Raw genomic sequence first — 25,007 nt, 5'->3', positions numbered from 1 at the left:
ACTGTTACTCTAGAAAACATACACACATCTATGTTGAGTACTGTAATTTGGTGATATCGATAAAGTAAATTTGCAAATATTGTCAACAAAGGAATTAATATGGCAGTTTTTGGAATGGGAAATGAATTAGGAGCTACATTAGTACCTATGAAGCAGTATTGCATATTTCATTATTTCCAGTCCATGAGCGACATTAAGCAACTGTTAATTTGACATTATACTTTCAAAATAGGAAGCAAGGGTAATTCACAATGGATAGGGCATGTGCTAGAATACTACTAGCACATCAACAATGTTATTTGCATTTTTCTCAATGCACAGGGACGATTTTATTGGCCAAAAGACCCCATCTAGGGTCATTCAGCTGCCTGACAACACTTCAGCGACTTGTTCATTGATGAAGATGAGAAGAAATGATTAGACCAAAACAAAAACGAATCTCCAAGTGAAGAAAATCTCCAACCTGGCCGGAAATAGAACCCAAGACCCTGTGATCCAGAGGCAGTGACACTAACCATGGTCTGTGATGCTACTTTATTCTGACGTATCAATGTAACACAAATGGAATGAACAAGTTTCAGTGTCACAAATAAGGTAAAATAGTTGCAGGACATCTCAATTTATATTCAGCCAATGTGTTAGGCTGCCTGTACACTATTCATCCAAACAATGCAGAATGCTTTTACTTGTGATTATTGTTAATTAACATTTGTGGATTGACATCCTTTCAAGAATTAAACAGTAAACTGTAATATATGCGCCACTTATCATGAAGTATGCTAAGAATTAAATCATCTTAAAAATGATGTGCACTGTGACAGTTAGCTCACTGATGCATCAAATACTGCTCAACCAGCACAAATATGCATTTTTAATTTTTAATGGAGCAGTCCTTGTGCCATAAAAACATGAAGATGCACATATGCACATTATTTACAACAATACTAACAACATGCTTCCCATTTGATCAAAAGATACTTGGGAAAATGCAAAGACTTCAATAGTGAAAGCGTCCTACACCATCTGTGTATTATGAATCAGAATCCAGAGATTCAATTCACACCAAATGTCTATAATGATACCCTGGGTTCTACTGAGGGCATAAATTTGATAATCACTAATGAAGAGCTGCTATAAACGAGAATGAGTGTGCTACATCAATCTGCAAATGACTTTCATTCATGATTTGCAATGACAAACACAGTTTTATGTCATCGAATTGGGTACATTTGTTCAAATAAGTCTTATGAAATTGATTCCAGAACAATGTGTGCTTATGACCAAACTATGTACACAATCATAAACCAAAGCAGTGGACTGTACTTCCTAAATGTGGCCAGAGGCACAGGCAAAACTTTTCTCATTTATTTTGGCAATCATACGGGCATGCAAAAATATTACACTGGAATTTCAGCAGTTCTTATGGATGGTGGCTGAACAGCACATTCAGTCACAGAAATTGTCGTTGAATATGCAAATCAGTGACGTACTAACATGCAATATCAACAAAAAATCTGGAATGGGTAAAGTACAACAATCATGTCAACTCACTGTACGGAACAAATGCACTTGGGGCACAACAAAGTATTTGATGCACTTAATCACATAATGAAAGATTTGAGAGGTAGTGAAAAGCTTTTCTGTGGTGCACTCATTTTATTACTTGGTGATTTCTGACAAACTCTACCAATTATGTCGCATTTAATCTCTACTAATGTTCGGTACAAGCCTCAAATTACCAGTTTTACAGCAACATGTACAGAAACCAGCTTTGAAGACCAATATGCTTTACAACAATATAAGGTGTCCACTGAAAGTCTTTCACAACAATCACATGATATTGGGGATGGAAAAATGGCAATTGATGTATCACATTACCAACAAACTTCTGTAAAATCAGAGAAAGCACTCCAAAATATCATACACATTTACAAAAATGATCAATGGCCCAGTGCATTTGCTGTGTAAGCAGCCAAAAAGCAGCAAGTTCAATGCAATGAATTTCAGCATTCAAAATGAAATATGAAACAAAGCAACAACATATCACCCCATTGGTACTGTAAAGAATCAAGATGAAGTTGTCAGATATTCAACTGAATTCTTGGATTCACCTGACTTGCCAGCTAAGATGCTGCACATTTCAACATTGAAAATTAGCATGCATATCACTCTTCTCTGAAACATAAATGCACCTCATGAAAAGGGTGATGAACAATGCCACTGGAGTTATAATTTTAAGTGAAAAATTTACAGGAGAAGATGTACCACTGCCACACATCCCAATGATTCTGACATACAAGCTATCTGAACTCTTAACATTTGCAGTTCCCGGTGCAACTTGCATTTACTATGATCATCAACAAAGTACAAGTGTGGCGACTAAATTTGGCAAATCCATGCTCCTCACATCATCAGCTGTATGTGGCCTGCTCAAGTGTTGGAAAATCTTCTGATTTATTTGTGTACACACCAGATCGAAAAACAAAACAATATTATGTATCCAAAAGCACTTCAATAAACTGAATTTGAATCGAAACACTTTCTTTCTTTGAATGGCATTGCAACATATGCCAGGTACCCACCAGTATCCAATGTTTCTGCATTTTAACTTGAGGCATCACCATCTGAGTGGCTCACAGTTCATATCATATAAAGATAGAAAAAAATGGATTTCTAATGTATTTTGTGAATGCAGATTTTCAGGAAGGGTACATCTGAAGGTCAGTTTGTATGGCCAAACATAATGCACATGCTCTCCTGGATTTCTGTATATAAATGTGGGCCACTCACATTTCATGCCTTCAGGATAAAGGCACTCCAGCCCATCAACACTGTTTACAAACAAGCAATATAACAATACAGTTAAGTCATCTAATTGTTCGTTTAGCTCTGTGGACATTACCAACAACATTCAAACCAAAAGCAAAAGAGTGAGGCAATTTCTAGTTTCCTTTCTTCCGGAAGTGCTATTTCAAAAAGGTATGCAGGAGAGTTCTGTTGAGCTTGGAAAGTAGGAGATAGTTCCAGCAGAAGAGAAACTAAGAGAGTGGCTTGTGAGTCATGTGCCAATAGCTCAGACAATAAGAGTGTTGCCACAAAGGCAAGGTTCTGGGTTTGAGTCCATGTGCAGCATGCCATTTAAATATGCCAGAAATTTTAAAATGTGTCTATGTTGGTCTAAAACGAGAAAAGCATCTTGGAAAGTCCACCATTCAGAAAAAAAAGAACAACATAGTTCTGTAGTGAACAATTTATAAACAGTTTACATTTAAATGGACAATACAAAATAACTACACTTTTATGTAATGCAGACGACCTTAAAATATAAATTCAAACTGTCAAAATTAACAAACTTTTATGTGATATTCAAAACGAACTTCTCATGCGATTCTAGGAGTGTCATATTCTTCTCCATTCTAATATTAGGTAGCGTTCCCAGTGTCAACAGAATCTACTACGATCTGCAAATGTTTACATCATGAATACTTATTCCAGATATAACTAAGTTTTGTAAGAAAACATTACCCATGAAATTCATACAGGAAAAAAAAGCAATGCACAGCTGACACAAAATACTTCCACAAGGAAGCGTCTATGTTCTCTATGTTAATTAACTCTTGCTTAGCTTGACTTCTATGTTCCTTCTTACAACAATAGTTTATTCATGTTTGTTGTAAGTGAATTTCCTGACTGTACAGTTTAAATAAATATGGTACACAGTCACATTTTTTACTGTACATAATAAGTTCTTGGCCTAGGCTGAAGACCGTTTTTGTAGAGCAGTATACAAATGAAGTTACTTTCATTATTATGTAATTATTTCAACATTATATCTTTACTAAACCATATATGAAAGGTGACTGACATATACTATAAACTTACATATTGAAGTTGTAGTGACCAGGAAAATTGGTATGGAGAACAAACTTCTTTACTTTTTGAGTCTTAGCATCAAATAAAATGTCCTGAAATGGTAAATTACAAGTAAATGTAATGGCAGATGATCTTACAAAATATGACTAGCATACGTTTCACAATACTTGGGCACTTACTATCCCCAAGGTGAAATAATTGTAGAAGAAATCTGAACGTCTGGCAGAAATGCGGCGGTGTGCATTTGGACTGTGTATCTTCATTTTATCCTCAGACTTATAAAAAACTCGTGATGGTGCACCAATAGCCGAGGCAACGTCTTGGCATGTATCACCAAACATTACTTCTCTGCTAAGATTCTGCTTCCTTGGTTCAAGCATACGAGATGAACCTACAAAGCATTTAAACAAAATTAATTAAATAGTTACTAACATTTTATGGCAATAATAAATAATAATGAAAGTTCAGTATACTGATTAGATTTAAAGATAATTATTAAAGTAAGATAATCATGTTCGGTGGCAGGAGGAACAAGACTTCTGGTCAGGTGAATACAGGGTTCTAAATACAAAATCAAAAAGGGGTAATACAGGAGTAGGTTTAAGAATGAATAAAAAAAATAGGAACGCAGGTAAGCTACTACAAACAGCATGGTGAACACATTATTGTAGGCAAGATAGACACAACATCCACACCTTCCACAGTACTACAAGTTTATATGCCAACTAGCTCCACAGATGACGAAGAGATTGAAGAAATGTACAATAAAAGACAAGGAATTATTCAGATACTGAAGGGAGACAAAAATTTAATAGTCACGGGGGTCTAGAACTTGACAGTAGGAAAAGGAAGAGAAGGAAAAGTAGTGGATGAATGTGGAATGGGGATAAGGAATGAAAGAGGAAGCTGCCTGGTAGAATTATGCACAGAGCGTAACTTAATCATAGCTAACACTTGGTTTAAGAATCATGAAAGAAAGTTACATACATGGAAGAGGCATAGACACACTGGAAGGTTTCAGATAGATTATATAATGGTAAGACGGAGATTTAGGAATGAGGTTTTAAATTGTAAGACATTTCCAGGGGCAGATGCGGACTCTGACCACAATCTGTTGGTTATGAGATGTGCATTAAAACTGAAGAGCCTACAAAAAGGTGGGAATTTAAGGAGTTGGGAGCTGGATAAACTGAAAGAACCAGGGGTTGTAGATAGTTTCAGAGAGAGCATTAGGGAACAATTAACAAATATGGGGGAATGAAAAACAGTAGAAGAAGAATGCGTAGCTTTGAGAGATGAAATAGTGAAGGAGCAGAGAATCAGGCAGGTAAAAAGATGAAGGCTAATAGTGATCCTTGGGTAACAGAAGAGATACTGAATTTAACTGATGAAAGGAGAAAATATAAAATTGCAGTATATGAAACAGGCAAAAAGGAGTACAAATGCCTCAAAAATGAGATAGAGAGTGCAAAATGGCTAAGAGAGGATGTCAAGAAGACAAATGTAAGGATGTAGAGGCATATATCACTAGGTGTAAGGTACATGCTGCCTACAAGAAAATTAAAGAGACCTTTGGAGAAAAGAGAACCACTTGTATGAATATGAAGAGCTCAGATGGAAAACCAGTTCTACGCAAAGAAGGGAAAACAGAAAGCTAGAATGAATATATAGAGGGTTTATACAAGAGTAATGTACTTGAGGGCAATATTATGGAAATGGAAGAGCACATAGATGAAGATGAAATGGGAGATATGATACTGCGTGAAGAGTTTGACAGAGCACTGAAAGACCTAAGACAAAACAAGGCCCTGGGAGTAGACAACATTCTGTTACAGTTATTGACAGCATCAGGAGAGCCAGCCATGACAAAACTCTTCCATCTGGTGAGCAAGATGTATAAGACAGGCGAAATACCTTCACACTTCAAGAAGAATATAATAATTCCAATCCCAAAGAAAGCAAGTGTTGATAAGTGTGAAAATTACTGAACTATCAGTTTAATTAGTCACGGCTGCAAAATACTAATTCTTTACAGACAAATTGAAAAACTGGTAGAAGCCGACCTAGGGGAAGATCAGTTTGGATTCCGAAGAAATGTTGGAACACGTGAGGCAATACTGACCCTACGACTTATCTTAGACGATAGATTACAGAAAGGAAAATATACATTTCTAGCATTTGTAAATTTAGTCAAGGCTTTTGACAATGTTCACTGGAATACTCTCTTTCAAATTCTGAAGGTGGCAAGCGTCAAGTACAGGGAGCGAGAGGCTATTTATAAGAGTCGAGGGGCATAAAAGAGAAGCAGTGGTTGGGAAGGGAGTGAGACAGGGTTGTAACCTATCCCCAAAGTTATTCAATCTGTATATTGAGCAAGCAGTAAAGGAGACAAAAGAAAAATCTGGAGTAGGAATTAAAATCCATGGAGAAGAAATAAAAACTTCGAGGTTTGCTGATGACATTGTAATTCTGTCAGAGACAGCAAAGGACTTGGAAGAGCAGTTGAATGGAATGGATAGTGTCTTGAAAGGAGGATGGATATAAGATGAACATCAACAAAAGCAAAACGAGGATAATGGAATGTAGTCGAATTAAATCAGACAATGTTGTGGGAATTAGATTAGAAAATGACAAACTTGAAGCAATAGATGAGTTTTGGTATTTGGGGAGCAAAATAACTGATGAATGTCGAAGAACAGAGGATATAAAATGGAGACTGGCAATGGTGAGGAAAGCATTTTTGAAGAAGAGAAATTTGTTAACAATGAGTATAGATTTAAGTGTCAGGAAGTCTTTTCTGAAAGTATTTGTGTGGAGTATAGCCCTGTATGGAAGTGAAACATGGGTGATAAATAGTTTAGACAAGAAGAGAATAGAAGCTTTCAAAATGTGGTGCTACTGAAGAATGCTGAAGATTAGATGGGTAGATCACGTAACTAATGAGGTGGTACTGAATAGAACTGGGTAGAAGAGAAATTTGTGGCACAACTTGACTATCTGTTGATAGGACATGTTCTGAGACATCAAGGGATCGCCAATTTAGTATTCGAGGGCAGCATGGAGGATAAAAATTGTAGAGTGAGACCAAGAGATCAATACACTAAGCAGATTCAGAAGGATGTAGGTTGCAGTTGGTACTTGGAGATGAAGAATCTTGCACAGGACAGAGTAGCATGGAGAGTTGCATCAAACCAGTCTCTGGACTGAAGACCACAACAGGTAGCGACAGGAAACTTTTGGTTCAAATGGTTCAAATGGCTCTGAGCACTATGGGACTCATCTGCTGAGGTCATTAGTCCCCTAGAACTTAGAACTAGTTAAACCTAACTAACCTAAGGACATCACAAACATCCATGCCCGAGGCAGGATTCGAACCTGCGACCATAGCGGTCTTGCGGTTCCATACTGCAGCGCCTTTAACCGCACGGCCACTTCGGCCGGCAGGAAACTTTTGCATAAATGATAAAGCACAAAGTAATGCATAAATTTGTGATATTACTCCAGTTTTTATGAAATGTCACAAAATCTGGCATTTTTTCCCTGTTCCTGTGTAAAAATATCAAATCTGAGAGTGGCAGCGTACTAATATTGGTAAACTGATAGTTACTGAATGTTGAAATTAGATTTTTGGTATTTTCCTCAATGTTGAGAATTGTGTAGAATCTTAAAAAGGCAGTTTGTTTCCTGTGTAAAGAACTATGGCTCTAGGCATGACATCAAATAAAATTATCCTACCAATGATCTCCATTCCAGCAACAGCATCAATCCGACATTTCCAGAGACTTGCAGAAGTTTTCATACAAAAAATGTCCTGTTTTTGGGAGACCTTCAACATGGTCACCAAAAAACTGCATATTTTCGTAGTAGGAACACACATATATGAAATATATAATATGCAGTACCTTAGTGATGCAAATACATAAATCAACATGGCCTCTGATCACCTTTCAACCTAACCTAAGCCCTGGTCTATGCAACATATGTTGTCACCAAAATCATCATTCACAAAATACTAAAAATACTAAAAATAATACTGAAAAACTACTGACAAACATTCTCAGATTTACCACTAGAAACACATTTGCATGACATCATGTCAGTTTATGCATTTGCAAAGTTAAAAGTCGTTTATTTTGTGACTTTTGTATTTTTATTTGTGTATTACCAAACATATCCTATTTAACTGCTGCACCACATTAATGAACTCCCCAATGCATGCAGTTTTTTGGTATGATTTCTTACACAAAAGTAACAGGAAACCCGACGTCTCTATAAACAGTCAAATGAAGGTAGTTTGTCTTCCACATTCAGATTTTGACTCTGCACAACTGTTTTCGAAATACAGTGAAGTGTTTATGGATCAGTGGTATAAGGTCTCTGAGGAGAACTTTGCTTCCTGCTGAAAAATTTTCAACAGTATATAGTTACACGGTTACTTATTTTTAACTGATTAGATTTAATAGGTTTAATACAAAAGATTTCTTTTTTAATATTGTGAATAAATGTGATTTGTAATATCAATGAAGATAATGATAGGGATATTTTCATTTTCAGCATAACACTGAGAAACAATGACATAGGAAAAAACAAAGAACATATTGTGCATCAAAAATAAGGAATCAGAAACTAATACAAAAATTGGCAAAAAATAATGCCAAAGGTGGCACAAAATGGCGCCAGAATTGGAAAAAAAAACATCAAACCTGCCTAAAAAATATAATGATTTTCCCTGTTCCTAATCACAGCTTACTGTTCTTTACCTTCAGTCACTTTTCCTCTCCCATGCTGCAGTAAACTATGGCATGATACTCCCTCTCCTACCAGTGTTGGGTTGTTTTCTCCACCAAGCGTATCCATTACAGTGCTTGTATGGCACTATGGGAATAAAAGTAAATGAATTTTTCTCCTTAATAACAATCCATTTTCCCTGATACTTACACAAAAGGATAGAACTCAACGAAAAAACAGAAACTTAACGCTTGCTTATAGTATTTAACTAGCTTGCACTCAGGCATTCATGCCCTCTACTGGCCTCAGTTACTTGTATGAACATGGATGTATGCAGGCCACCACTATATGCTATGTATGGCTGGTATGCATGGCTGTTGATCATGTTAACATTTTTTATGTACTACTATGCCTGTTATAGAGTTTACTTCAACTACTTGAACTTACTTAGTTATTCCACTGTTTTTCTATTTGTAACAAATCTGAAGATGTCAGTAGCCCACAGTGGTAACTGTGAGATATGCAATTAATGTGATCAAGATGGACCTTTGCAAATAAAGTGCCTTAACATGACTGTGGACTGATTTACAGACTTAACATCTGTAATTGATAAATTTACCTAGCTACTCAAAAGGAGTTTTGTAAACAACAGTATGATATGCAGCTGAATGTGGACATCAGAATGTTTTTATGTAAGCTGGTTTAGTGTAGAGGCAACTGGGCACCTTCCAACTCTCCATGAAATATTCCATAGAACAGGGCTCATAGTGCATCTGTTAAAGAACTTGGGCCATGCTGCCTCCTTCATTGTTCTGTGTTGTTTCATCTCACTACCCAAAAGGCTGTGGTTATCTGTCCTTACACAAAGCCACCTACCTGCTCCTGACTGTGAAGTGGTCCCTCATCTTTCAGCTGTGGAATGCATACATTCGAAGATGGCTTGAAGACAGTGGAATTTATGAACTGGTGTTCTGGCAACATGGTGGATCATACAGGCAACTATGATTCACATTTCCTGAAGACTGTCACAATATTCTGACAGCAACCTGTGTGTGAAATATTGCATTTTCCCTGTTGAATATCAACCTTGAAGGCTCTTATAGACATTGCTCTAGATGGCAAGCAACTTTAAATGAGAAAGTTGGTACAGAAGTGTAGGCTGGATTACCTCCTACTCAGCTGTGAAAGGAGGAAAGTATGCTATAATGAAATATCAATTGTGAGGGAAGAATCTCATAGCAGTGATGAATGTGCCTCAGGCCTATTGTTCAGAGGGTCTCCCAATAAAAGGTTCTCTCCACAGCTTGATCACTGGAGCAGGCAGTTGCAGAGACCCGTAGAATTTTACATCTATTAAAATGTAACAGGCAGGGAGTTGTGAGGATGGCAGACATGGCTGCATACATTGTGACAGCAACTGCTGTTATGACAGTAGAAAGCAAGATCAGAGTGCTACAAATGTGTCTCTTGCACTGTCTTCCCTTCGCTATCAGTCCTAGCTCTTCTCGTGCATTTCAAACCCTTTTATTTTCCACTTGGGGATAGTTATGTATTTATTTATTTCACCATGTCTTTTATCATGGTGTATTTATTACAACAGTTGAGGAACTTGTCAAGCATCTTGTTGGTTCCCTCAGACTGATTTTAAATATCCTTTGTTCATAGGTCAGATTGTGATTCAACAGTCAGTTCCATTTATCGAGTGTCTGATGATCATTTGGTCCCTGATCCTATTTCCTTTTCGATGGTAGAATCAGAGTATTTGCAATTGAGACTCCACTCCCAAGTTTTTCTCTGCAGGTCTGTTGAGATGACTTTCTGAGTTGTGAGGCAATATCATCCCCCTGTATAGACGAGACAAAGGTTTTTATAGAATGTGCAATTTTATACACATTCAGGTGCTAGTATAGGTACTAGTTACAGCTCAGATGAGGATTCTCTCTTCTGAACTGTTCCTGTTTTGGCTACTGAAGCTAATGACCAAAAAACATTAGTAGTTTTTGATATCATCACAGTTTTCTGTCTTTGGAACCTTATATTTGTTTTATGATCTTTATGTGTATTTTCTATTTCCCAGAAAGTACTGAATGATCCTGGCTCTAAGCAACCCTTTATACACAGTAGTGTTGATGAGCAGTATGTTCCCACTGCATGGGTAACTTTGTCACATTTACAAATTTCTGGCTCATGCATGAAATAGCAGTATATCCATAACAATGTCACTGAAATGGACTTGGAATATATGGCCACACTTTAAGACAGATACGATCAGCTGTTATATAATCTGATAATAATGGGAAACTAAATGCCTGTCTGCTTGTTTTCCCTTTTTTCACATTTCATCAATTACACCCTTCATTATAAATTTAAATGTAAGTGGTAGTTTACTCCTACCACTAATTTTTGAGTTCATGGGAATCAGTATTTATCACATATCTGCAAAATAGAACTTCCTTACTGAAATTAAGGGTGTTAAATTTTATACAAATACTGGAACCCATTTGCATTCTGTTAATGGTTTCTTTTCTCTAAGCACATTATTGGAAAAAGTGACAAGTTTTTTAAATTGGAAAACTGGATTCTCTGACTTGAAGTACTTTACAATTTCAGTGTAAACAGCAAGGAAAGTGTTCACTTAATAGTCATTTCAAGGCAGCTAAATAGTGACAACCCCTTTACAATGTACCATAATCTTATTGAGAAATACACAAATTTGCCACATGAGAACAATTAATGTATTAAGAATTTAGAATGTAGCCTTAATTTTGTAACTGGTTTTACCTATTAATTTACAGAAATGCTGGAACTAAGATGTGATTCACTTGCTAGCTTGTTAACTCTGAGGTTTGGTGTGACTGTGGTGATGTTGGTGATTTTTTTTTTTTTTCCTGACTGCTATGACTTTATTGGTGTTCAACATGTGGACATAAATAGGGTTTTCTGACATTTTGTTCAATATACATTAGCAACACTAGGGTAGTTGGCATGATCTCCATCTCAACAGAGAAAAGAAAGAAGGAAGGAAAATTTGAGTTTAATGTTCCATCAAGACAAGGTCATTACAGACTGAGGAAAACCTTGGATTGGGAGAGGATAGCGAATGGAATTGGCCAGCTCCTTTTCAAAGGAACTATGGGTGGAAGATGACCTGAAGCATATCCATCCTGAATCTGAATCCGATGTCTTGCAACTGCACTATCTTGCTTGATTATACGGAAAACATTATTGCTCTAGCCATAAAGAGAAAAACAGTCAAGTGAGGAAATATCACTCATTAAAGGTGTGCCCAACCAGTTGCTAGTGAACAAATTCAATCATCCTTATTGCAGTACAATTTTCAAAGTGTGAAGAGTAAAATTAATGGAGGGTTACACAGATTAATGAACTATTTTCACCTCACTGAACTGACACAGTACACCTCTGTGAACATCAAATTACTACTCATTTGTACAGTCTGTTAAGTGATATAGAATTTAGGTTAACATCTTAGTTCTTGAAAGTAGATACAGAAAAAGAAGGGCCTGCCCACTTTATTAGAATCTGCCTTAAATTCAAGAACGAAGTCCAAAAATTTTGCTTACAACAGTATCTGAAAGTACATGAAGATGATTTTCATAGAAAAAATGCTTTACAATACAGACTTTATACTGAAGGAAAAAATAAGGTTCAACATTACACTTACCATCATACAATTACAGACCCAGACCAAACTCTGATTGAGCAAAACTGCTGTAGGTCAGCAAGTGTAGTTTTTCCACAAGAAACATCCTGACACTCATTTTAAAAGACTTAGGAAAATCATGGAAAATGTGAATTGTAGGATAAGGTAATACAAAGTGTAGAAGTTCATCAATGGCAGTAGTAGGAATGTCTGCTCTAAACAAGATAAATCCATAGATGATTTTCATTCAAGTTCTTAAATCTGTCACACTTCTTTTCTTCGCTCGACACATTGCATAAACAATAAAATACTATAAGGCCACATTTCATCCTCCATTTTGCCAATATCTATCTAAGTGAGAATTGGTAGAGGTACATGTATATTACTTATGATGATAAAACCTAGCTAATTGGTGACCTCATTATGGCTAAATATGGTATTATATCAATGAAAACAATCAGTTATTGGTAATATAATGTAAACGGATAGATAGGAAACCTACTCACCAAGTGGCAGCAGGGGAACTTTTACGGTGTTTTGGAGCCAGTGGCTCCTCCTCCTGGCAGAAGAGTTGAAGGGGAAGGAAGAGGGGTGAAGGGAAAGGACTGCAGAGGTTTAGAGAAAGGGGTATATTTCACAGAAATCACCCAGAACCCTGAGTCAGGGAAGACTTACCAGACAGGATGAAAAGGCAAGACTGATTGCTGGGGAGTGCACCGGACAAGATTTGAAAATCTGAGAGCTTAAAGGTGGAAGACAGGGTAATATGCATGACAGAGATTACTACTAAAATATTGTGCATGAGTTAATAAGAGTGAAAAGCTAAGTGCATTGTACGTAACAGAGGCAGGACAGGAGATGGCAAAAAATAGACAAGTCAGAAAGTGAAAGATGTTAAAAACTAGAATGGAGTGAAGAATGGAGTAGTTACTGTGAAGAAATGCTGAGATGGAAGGAATTAATGTAAATTAAGGCCAGGTAGGTGGCGAGAACCAATGATATTTTGTAGTGCTAGTTCCCACTGGCGGAGTTATGAGAAACTGGTTTCTGGGGGAAGAATCCAAATGGCACTTGTGGTGAAACAGGCACCGAGGTCATGACTGTCATGTTGTACAGCATACTCTACAACAGAGTATTGTGTGTTTCCTGAATATACCCTCTGCCTATGCCCATTCATCCTGACTGATAACTGGGTGGTAGTCACGCCGATGTAAAAGGCCAAACATTGTTTACATAACAGCTGGTATATGATGTGTTGTTTCACAGGTGGCTCTCCCTTTGATAGTACATGTCTTGCCAGTTACACGTCTGGAATAGGTGATGGTAGGAGGGTGCATAGGGCAAGTCTTGCAGTGGAAACAGTCACAGGGGTAGGAGGAGGAGGAGGAGGAGGAGGAGATTAGTGTTTAACGTCCCGTCGACAACGAGGTCATTAGAGACGGAGCGCAAGCTCGGGTGAGGGAAGGATGGGGAAGGAAATCGGCTATGCCCTTTCAAAGGAACCATCTCGGCATTTGCCTGAAGCGATTTAGGGAAATCACGGAAAACCTAAATCAGGATGGCCGGAGACGGGATTGAACCGTCGTCCTCCCGAATGCGAGTCCAGTGTGCTAACCACTGCGCCACCTTGCTCGGTACAGGGGTAGGAGCCATCAGGTACGAAGATGGGTGCAAAAGGAGCATAGTGTCTAACGAGGATATTGTGGAGATTGGAAGGGTGACAAAAATGCTATTCTAGGTGTGCTGGGAAAAATCTCAGACAGAATAGATCTCATTCCATGGCATGATTTTACGAAGTCATGGCCTTGTCGAAGTAGTTATTAATACATTCAAGACTAGGTGGGAACTTGCACTACAACATTTACTCTGTTCTCCCCACCCACCTGGTCTTAATTTATGTTAATTCCTTCTGTCTCAGCATTTCTTCACGGTAACTACTGTTTTCTTCACTCCATTTTAGTTTTGTAGATCTTTCATTTTCTGACTTATCTATTTTTCGCTGTCCCCTGTTCCACCTCTGTTACGAACAATGCACTTTGCTTTTCACTCTCATTAACTCACGCCCAACAGTTTAGTAGTAATCTCTGTCTTGCATATTAACCTGTCTTCCACCTTTAAGTTCTCAGGTTTTCAAATCTTGTCCGATGCACTGTCCAACAATCAGTCTTTCTTACTCACCCCATCCGGTAAGTCTCCCCTCACCCAGGTTCTGGGTGACTTTCCTGAACTATAACCCTTCCCCTAAACCTCTCCAGTCCCTTTCCTTCACCCCTCTTCCTTCCCCTTCAATTCTTCTGCCAGAAGAGGAGCCACTGGCTGCAAAACGTTGTAAAAGTTAAACCCTTTCTGTGGGTGTTCCCCTATTGCTGCTTGGTGAGTAGATTTTTTTTATTGAAATATCCTATTATTATTTCGAGCACTGATATAATTTATCAATAATTAATAGTTTTCATTTCATGGCGAGAAGAGTAAAGAAGGAGTTACTGTAATGTGTAATGGAATTTCTGTGTGTCACGTTGCAACCAAAGATCCATTTCTATATAACTTACAACTAAATCATCGGGCCTTCATGATAAACAATGTAAGCCATAATTCTACATTGAAAAATAATTTGAAATTATGTAAAATAACTGGTAATTACTAATGATGTTTTTTCTGTTTCATGAAAATCATATTCTAATGTTCTGAGTGGAAGACATCTGCCAGGAAATAAAAAGTATTACCCAAAAAGGACACAGACAAAACTAAAAATTGGCATGCCAAGAAGAAAAGTTTCCACTCGTGGAGTTTGACCACAAGTTTGAAAATTTTACTTATTCCTGTACTACCTTGCTTACTACTCATTCGAAGTTCAGCTTAGCAGTTGCAGATAACTTCTGTTATAAAATAGACATTGTAATCAGCAATTTTTATATGTCTAAGATGGAGGAATTTGCACACCACACAAAGAATATGACTGTGTTGTCAGACTGTTCTTTCTTGTGAAACTGACATAACCAGCATTGTTGGCAAACATATAAAATATTAATAGGTTTGGTTATTTATTATTCTCATTGTGAGAAAAAAATTTTTAGAAAATTTTTATTAATTTCAATGTTATGGTAAAGGTAGAAAAAAACATGCATCCTTCTGAGAAAAAGATGTAGAGTCTAACCATGAATTAGGCAAATCTACGACTCAGGGAAATCAAATGAATGGTCGGTTGACTAAACTAGTCCAAAAAATGGATTTAATAACTACAATGATGTCCACAGTCTTAAATAGTGTAAGCAAAATTTTGACAAAGGAAGCAGATTTGTCAACAATGTAGGCAAAACTTTTGTTTCTTAGATGCTATGATGTTAGATGTTTCAGAAAAGCAAGAGGTCATGGCATTAGAAATTTCAGCACATAGGATGCTTTATCATAAAAACAAGACACAGGGGCAACAGAAATCTCACTTGAAATTTGAGAATTAAAGCAAGCTCATTGAACAGGCCTACCAGAAGCCATACAAAAATTAAGGTAATGAGGTCACAGAAATAAACGAAAGCACAGCATACGGTGTATTAAAATGTTTGTCATCTTTGAGAAACAGTAAATAATGCAATAGCTGCTAAACAAGAGAAAAGGACGCACAAGCAATGTGAATTCCAAAGGCAGACACTTGCAGATGAATTTGAAGTTTGGAGAACAAAATAGACACACAAATAGCCAAGATCATAAGTGAAAAATACCAAGTAGACATCTGCAAAATAAATGAAGAGGTTATGTCTGGACATGGATTGCTAAGCCAGTCAGTTTCAAACCAAGTTATGTAAGGTCATCGTCAAATTAGATAAAGATTTTTCACTATGGTGTACTGCCGTAAGTGTATAGATAGAAGCTGTAAGGAAAGAATCAGCCAATGTAAAGGATATAATCCATGATAATGTATTGTTTACACCCAAATCTTGACAATATGCACACTTCCAAACCGATGTCTAATAGCCTGCAAGTAATATGAAACTACACACAACCTAGCTGCCATAAAATGAAACAGAGAGGTATAAGGAGTGATTAGAAGTTTCCGTTTGTGGCCAGTGCAGTGCATATGCAACACAGAGCGATTCTGAAGCAGGTATATAAGCACAGATATGTCAGCAAGGGCTTAATGTGGCATTCATGTCTTTCCAACATGCCTGCGGTAAACATTATTACCAAATGCATCCAAACAGAACCAACATGCTGTTATTCTTCCCTTGGCTGCCAAAGGACAAACACCGGTAGACACCCATCTTAGAATGAAGAATGTGTATGGAGCAGCCTGTCTGTCGAATATTGCTATTGTGGATTGTGTGACGAGAATAGTGCTGCTTCATGATGATGCACATCACCAAATCACATATGTCGTAACACAGAACATCAACTCAAGTTGGAGATGCTTGAGCATCTGCTCTACGGTCCTGATCTCTCCCCATGTGATTACAAGCCTTTTGTTCCTTAATAAAGGCCTTGAAGAATTGTTGATTCCTGTCAGACGAGCATGTGCAGCAGGCAGTCACCGACTTCTTCATGTAGCAGGACACAGAGTTTTACCAAACAGGTATCTTCAATCTAGTGCATTGGTGGGACAATTGTTTCAATGCCCACAGAAATTTTGCCTCAGTTGCATACCAATTCTGGACAGTATGGTCTCAAACTAAAACCATTCGATTGTCCCTTACATTCTGATTCTCAGTCATATCACAATAAAAGTATACGCACTGTCTAAAGTCAACAAGGCCACTGACAGATTTAAGCTACTGATATATCGACAAGACGATCGGCTCTTGGCTATTCCTGTTTTTTATCTGCAGTTGAATTTAATGTAAGTGCTCCTGTTGATTGCTCTTGTGCTGTATGTTGTTCTGATAACTTCTAATTTTGGTAAAGTCTGTAACAACAAAGAAGTGGAAAACCAATTCCGATTTGCCCACTAGCATTATGTAACTTAAAAATATGTATGCACTACTAACATAGCCTAATTATCTCTCTATAGCAGTTTATAGTTAGCACAGGAGTCATTGTTTGGAAACTAGCAGGACTTCAGGGTTGTAATATTTCACAGGACAGTAGAACAGAAAATATAATTACAAATAACAGTAAATTAAAGTCAGTGAATAAAAAAACGAAACAATTGGATTTGCCTCTATATATATATATATATATATATATAGTGTCAATCAACAAAAATATGCCCCCCCCCCCCCCCCCCGGTCCAAAGTCCGTCTACACTCTTCTTATACTATGGTAACTGGAGCCACAAATTCCCTGCACAACTAAATCTTAAAATATGTATGCATTCTTGTACTATCAGATGAGGAAGCGTGCACCATTAAAGGAAAAATGTGCATATTTTGTTGTGATGCGTTTTATTTTATTTGAGACATGTACAACAACCAGTTTTTATGAATTCTCCACCAACTAGGGTAGCTCTGCGCCTTGGAACATTGAGCTAGCAATCCCTGGATTCATGATGCAAGCTGGTTCAAATCCATCCACTGGAAACTTTGAAAATGGTTTTATGTGGTTTCCCATTTTCAGTTTAGGCTAATGTCAGGTTGGGACAATTCTTTCCAAATTCCTTTCTTTCCTGGAGATTCTAGTTCTCTTAAAGATGCAGTCTCTCTGCTTAAATACAACAAGTTGCATCAAAGGTGAGCCAAACATCTCTTCCCAGACTCCCCACACTAAAAGCCATATTTACATTGGAAGGCATCTAACGGTCATCATTTTCTACTATGTATCTGTGCACAAAGATGGCTTACTTGTGGAATCGCAATATGGCATTTCTTCAAGTTTTACTATAACAACAACATTTTGCTGTGAAATGTCTCATTCGTAATATCATTGGAAATCTAAGTCCAAATGTCACAACTTAACATATTAGTAAATAAATATAAATGACATCATCTATTTTACATTGTAGAGGAGTTTACTGGCATCAAAGACTATAAGTTTATAAACAAAAATTCATTTATGAGGTCGCAAGGTCGAATACACTAGAAGTCTAGCTGAAGTTAATGCGTGAATCAGTGTTACGGTGCCAAAACTGTAACTCATAGTATTTGTGTATTCCATTTTGTTTCATACATACATTTAGTTGCTTTAGTTTCGAGTTCAATATTGAAATAATAATTTAAAGAAGAGTTCTTGGTCACTTAAAGAAATTGAAAAAGTTTAATGAAATTAAAGCTACTTTAATAAAATTTGAGTTTAAAGTGAGAAACTTTGGATGCTCTGATGTGCTGATGAAGTTCGGACTTGGTTTCAAATATTTTGTAAATTTAAATAAAGGATGTAGTAGGAGAATGATAGCTATTGTTAAAAGGGATTTGAAGCCATTTAACATTATAAATTATTCAACCCAATAATAAGATTTTTGTGCTCTGCTATAGTGAATCTTACATTAGAAGGCTGACTTACGTTCTGTTTACAAAGAGGTAGTGTATTATATTCACATTTTAATTGGTGTAGCAATAGAGTAAAGTTAACATATTGTGAAATAAAGAGATATTTAATTTCCCATAATTTCCTCCTTAATCCTATAGATCAGATACTATTTGTACAAAGGCTACCAAAAGCTAATTACGTACTTAAAATAAATAAATAAATAAATATACAAATAAACATGTTTTCACAATAAAATGAAGAACATGAGTCTATTTAAGGTCTTCTTTAACATATTGGACCCTCCCTTTGACAAAGTCCTGGCTACAACCTGGAGACGATGACTCAATTGTTGCAAGAATCACCATATATTATGGAGGATGAACCAATCTTTACATCATGTCTTTTTTGATGAAGTACTGGTCTAAAGGGATACAAGAAAGACTCTTCAAGGATCTTCACAACCTGGAACCACTTCATGCCTGACAGGGCAGTCTGAGAAAGTACATCAAAAAGGGTAACACCAAAACAAGATATCGGTTCATCTCATTATCTTATCACAACATTTAAAGTGAAATTGCCGAGATATAAAAGAGAGAAATTAGTAAGTGTACAAGAGTCAAATGTAGGAGTTCATGTCCTACTTTATTCCACTGATTTAATTAACAAAGACACAAAAGCAGGAATAGACAGTGTGAGAAACCACAACAATAACATCACAGCAGGTCAACTGACAATATCATCGCCCATATAGCACCGAGCAACATAATGTGCCGAGTGAACAGCACAATAACAACAATCACCACAACTATCCTAATGAGCATAAACAGGCAAGACAAGACCACAAACACAACTCTGACCATGCAAACAAAACCATCATCAGTGGTACAATAGATGGCAAAACCATCAATCTGACCATAATTGGTGCAGCTGGACCCCTGACAAGAGAGTGGAGGATGAGAACCATTGACCATCTACCTCTGTAAATGAGAACTAATTGTGCCCTCATTATGCCCTGAGACGACAGTTGTGGTGCTGGGGCAGTGACAGATTGATTCACCTAACACGTTACAACAATGGAAATGACATTAGCGATGAACTTTAGTATCATGTAAATCGCTGTAATGATCAAACAATGGAAAACCCAGAATGAAATAATTACAATATTATGAAAATGATAGATTACTACTCAGCAAATGGCAGAGATGCAGAGCCACAGATAGGCACAACAAAAACACTGTCAAACAAGTAAGCTTTCAACAAAAAAGGCCTCCATCGGAACCAGGCAACACACTATCAGCCTCGGCAGCTGGAAACTGTGTGTGTGTGTGTGTGTGTGTGTGTGTGTGTGTGTGTGTGTGTGTGTGTGTGTGTGTGCGTGTGGGGGGGGGGGGGGGCACGTGCGCACACATGCGTGTGTTGTCCTATTTAAATGAAAGCCTTTTTGGCTGAAAGCTTACTTGTCTGACAGTCTTCTTCTTGTGCCTAACTGCAACTCAGCATCTCCGCTATACAGTGAGTAGTCACTTTAATGATACACATTCTGCGTCCGCAATTATTGCATATCTAGGCAATGTTTGGATCATCATGATTCTGGATACAGGCTGTGCAGTTAATGTGGTCTCTGCTGATTTGTTTACAGGAATATGCAAATATGTAAAGGTACCAAACTTGCACGCCAGTAACTCTCAAGATTCTGGGAGTTGTAGACACCAGATATCATAGTATAAATTAGAGGCTCACCTGCCTATTAAGCTGGAAATGTAATAATAGAATTCATATTCCTGGTTGTTGATTGTTGAGTGATGGGCAGTAAATCATGTACTGAATTTCTCATTTCAAATCTCTGATAACTGTGGTGTGAGCCACCACATACCATCCAAGAACTGAAGGATTAAATTTGGACGGAAGTTAATCAAATTCCAGGGCCATCCCAGTGAAATGTGAAGTCTTAGCTTCTGTAAAAGGCTTGAAATGTGTGTGCAGGAAAATGGCAGATACCTACATGATATTTTCAAGTGACAAACATTTTAAATTGCAATCACTGTAAATTTATGTTATATTTCTTTTATATACACATAGACAAGCACCATCTGAACAGGCTTTGAAGGCCCTTTGGTACTGACTACGTGCCATGTTATCTTCAGCCCTTAAGCATCACCAGATGAAGTTACAGAGGGGCACATCGCTCTCCTGGCCATTGTCAGTTTTCTTTCAAATAGCTGTGAATAAATTTGTATTGCTGGTGTAAGTTCCAAAATCGCATGTTTCACTGCCACACCTTTTATATTATGTATCCTAAAGGCTGACATTGGCAACCGTAAATTCTGCCAAGGCAGGAAAGAAATATTTATCAGCAGTGAGAGTGACTACACAAACAAGCAGCAACCTGGCTTAACAGGGGTTCTTCATATTCAGAATTACTTAGGAATTAAGTAACTGAGTCTATGTATTTGAGCAATAATCAATGGACTGATCTAACAAGGATTTGTTGAAGTATTTAGATCTCCTTCAAGAAAGGCCTATTTAGATCTCCTTTAAGAAAGGCCTGTAATAGTCAGAGGTTATGAATGCCACCTTTTGTCATTCCATCCAAGACCTTCCACCACAATTATTACTCCAGGCGCGTAATGGGGCCCCTTAGGGAAATGGCAGCAAGAGAGGGGAAGAAAACCAATGTGCACTCCGTGTGCATACCAGGGGGAGTCATTCCAGGTGTGGAAAGGGTCTTTCCGGATGCCATGAAGGGTACAGGGTGCACCCATCTGCAGGAGGTCGCTCATGTCGGCACCAATGATGTGTGTCGCTATGGATCGGAGGAAATCCTCTCTGGCTTCCGGCGGCTATCTGATTTGGTGAAGACTGCCAGTCTCGCTAGTGGGATGAAAGCAGAGCTCACCATCTGCAGCATCGTCGACAGGACTGACTGCGGACCTTTGGTACAGAGCCGAGTGGAGGGTCTGAATCAGAGGCTGAGACGGTTCTGCGACCGTGTGGGCTGCAGATTCCTCGACTTGCGCCATAGGGTGGTGGGGTTTCGGGTTCCGCTGGATAGGTCAGGAGTCCACTATACGCAACAAGCGGCTACACGGGTAGCAGGGGTTGTGTGGCGTGGGCTGGGCGGTTTTTTAGGTTAGATGGCCTTGGGCAAGTACAGAAAGGGCAACAGCCTCAACGGGTGCGGGGCAAAGTCAGGACATGCGGGGACCAAGCAGCAATCGGTATTGTAATTGTCAACTGTCGAAGCTGCATTGGTAAAGTACCAGAACTTCAAGCGCTGATAGAAAGCACCGAAGCTGAAATCGTTATAGGTACAGAAAGCTGGCTTAAGCCAGAGATAAATTCTGCCGAAATTTTTATGAAGGTACAGACGGTGTTTAGAAAGGATAGATTGCATGCAACCGGTGGTGGAGTGTTCGTCACTGTTAGTAGTAGTTTATCCTGTAGTGAAGTAGAAGTGGATAGTTCCTGTGAATTATTATGGGTGGAGGTTACACTTAACAACCGAGCTAGGTTAATAATTGGCTCCTTTTACTGACCTCATGACTCAGCAGCATTAGTGGCAGAACAACTGAGAGAAAATCTGGAATACATTTCACATAAATTTTCTCAGCATGTTATAGTCTTAGGTGGAGATTTCAATTTACCAGATATAGACTGGGACACTCAGATGTTTAGGACGGGTGGTAGGGACAGAGCATCAAGTGACATTATACTGAGTGCACTACCCGAAAATTACCTCGAGCAATTAAACAGAGAACCGACTCGTGGAGATAACATCTTGGACCTACTGATAACAAACAGACCCGAACTTTTCAACTCTGTATGTACAGAACAGGGAATCAGTGATCATAAGGCCGTTGCAGCATCCCTGAATATGGAAGTCAATAGGAATATAAAAAAAAGGGAGGAAAGTTTATCTGTTTAGCAAGAGTAATAGAAGGCAGGTTTCAGACTACCTAACAGATCAAAACGAAAATTTCTGTTCCGACACTGACAATGTTGAGTGTTTATGGAAAAAGTTCAAGGCAATCGTAAAATGCGTTTTAGACAGGTACGTGCCGAGTAAAACTGTGAGGGACGGGAAAAACCCACCGTGGTACAACAACAAAGTTAGGAAACTACTGCGAAAGCAAAGAGAGCTTCACTCCAAGTTTAAATGCAGCCAAAACCTCTCAGACAAACAGAAGCTAAACGATGTCAAAGTTAGCGTAAGGAGGGCTATGAGTGAAGCGTTCAGTGAATTCGAAAGTAAAATTCTATGTACTGACTTGACAGAAAATCCTAGGAAGTTCTGGTCTTATGTTAAATCAGTAAGTGGCTCGAAACAGCCTATCCAGACACTCCGGGATGATGGCATTGAAACAGAGGATGACACGCGTAAAGCTGAAATACTAAACACCTTTTTCCAAAGCTGTTTCACAGAGGAAGACCGCACTGCAGTTCCTTCTCTAAATCCTCGCACAAACGAAAAAATGGCTGACATCGAAATAAGTGTCCAAGGAATAGAAAAGCAACTGGAATCACTCAATAGAGGAAAGTCCACTGGACCTGACGGGATACCAATTCGATTCTACACAGAGTACGCGAAAGAACTAGCCCCCCTTCTAACAGCCGTGTACCGCAAGTTTCCAGAGGAACGGAGGGTTCCAAATGATTGGAAAAGTGCACAGGTAGTCCCAGTCTTCAAGAAGGGTCGTCGAGCAGATGCGCAAAACTATAGACCTATATCTCTGACGTCGATCTGTTGTAGAATTTTGGAACATGTTTTTTGCTCGAGTATCATGTCGTTTTTGGAAACCCAGAATCTACTATGTAGGAATCAACATGGATTCCGGAAACAGCGATCATGTGAGACGCAACTCGCTTTATTTGTTCATGAGACCCAGAAAATATTAGATACAGGCTCCCAGGTAGATGCTATTTTTCTTGACTTCCGGAAGGCGTTCGATACAGTTCCGCACTGTCGCCTGATAAACAAAGTAAGAGCCTACGGAATATCAGACCAGCTGTGTGGCTGGATTGAAGAGTTTTTAGCAAACAGAACACAGCATATTGTTATCAATGGAGAGACGTCTACAGACGTTAAAGTAACCTCTGGCGTGCCACAGGGGAGTGTTATGGGACCATTGCTTTTCACAGTATATATAAATGACCTAGTAGATAGTGTCAGAAGTTCCATGCAGCTTTTCGCGGATGATGCTGTAGTACACAGAGAAGTTGCAGCATTAGAAAATTGTAGCGAAATGCAGGAAGATCTGCAGCGGATAGGCACTTGGTGCAGGGAGTGGCAACTGTCCCTTAACATAGACAAATGTAATGTATTGCGAATACATAGAAAGAAGGATCCTGTATTGTATGATTATATGATAGCGGAACAAACACTGGTAGCAGTTACTTCTGTAAAATATCTGGGAGTATGTGTGCGGAACGATTTGAAGTGGAATGATCATATAAAATTAATTGTTGGTAAGGCTGGTACCAGGTTGAGATTCATTGGGAGAGTCCTTAGAAAATGTAGTCCATCAACAAAGGAGGTGGCTTACAAAACACTCGTTCGACCTATACTTGAGTATTGCTCGTCAGTGTGGGATCCGTACCAGGTCGGTTTGACGGAGGAGATAGAGAGGATCCAAAGAAGAGCGGCGCGTTTCGTCACAGGGTTATTTGGTAACCGTGATAGCGTTACGGAGATGTTTAATAAACTCAAGTGGCAGACTCTGCAAGAGAGGCGCTCTGCATCGCGATGTAGATTGCTCGCCAGGTTTCGAGAGGGTGCGTTTCTGGATGAGGTATCGAATATATTGCTTCCCCCTACTTATACCTCCCGAGAAGATCACGAATGTAAAATTAGAGAGATTAGAGCGCGCACGGAGGCTTTCAGACAGTCGTTCTTCCCGCGAACCATACGCGACTGGAACAGGAAAGGGAGGTAATGACAGTGGCATGTAAAGTGCCCTCCGCCACACACCGTTGGGTGGCTTGCGGAGTATAAATGTAGATGTAGATGGGCAAACATACCTGCTGTCACCAAAGAAATTTGCAAAGCCGTTGGACAGGAACGTAATCAAACTATCCAGAAGCCCACATTGTAGCCCGCTATTTAAAGTAGTGAAACAAGGAGGAAATAGTAGACTTGTTTTAGGTGCCAGGGCTGTTAGGAATATTTTATCATTCTGGAGCAGACCAGGAAACAGAATAGATTCAGGAATTCCACAGAATTGAATGTCTAACTAGCATAGATAACCATACTACCAACTGGCAGATTCCTCTATAAATAAAATACATTGCTTTTACCTATCCAGGAAGGTACTATCAATTTAAAGTGTTGCCCTCTGGCTTGGACATTAGTTCA

The 25,007-nt window shown here is 38.5% G+C and overlaps 1 protein-coding gene across 1 annotated transcript in view; it reads right to left on the bottom strand.

The window, feature by feature from the left end:
- LOC124619484 (PHAF1 protein CG7083) overlaps window positions 1–25,007 on the bottom strand; it is a 133,996-nt gene that overhangs the window by 60,990 nt on the left and 47,999 nt on the right. The window contains exons 7-8 of the mRNA XM_047145898.1: window positions 4,053–4,264; window positions 3,883–3,965 (exon numbers count right to left, since the gene is read on the bottom strand). Coding sequence (XP_047001854.1) covers window positions 3,883–3,965; window positions 4,053–4,264 — 295 coding nt within the window. The remainder of the gene's footprint in view (window positions 1–3,882; window positions 3,966–4,052; window positions 4,265–25,007) is intronic.

Source organism: Schistocerca americana, chromosome 6, assembly GCF_021461395.2.
Source record: "Schistocerca americana isolate TAMUIC-IGC-003095 chromosome 6, iqSchAmer2.1, whole genome shotgun sequence".
Taxonomy (NCBI): Eukaryota; Metazoa; Arthropoda; class Insecta; order Orthoptera; family Acrididae; genus Schistocerca; species Schistocerca americana.
This window is presented reverse-complemented; position numbering and strand designations above follow the sequence as displayed.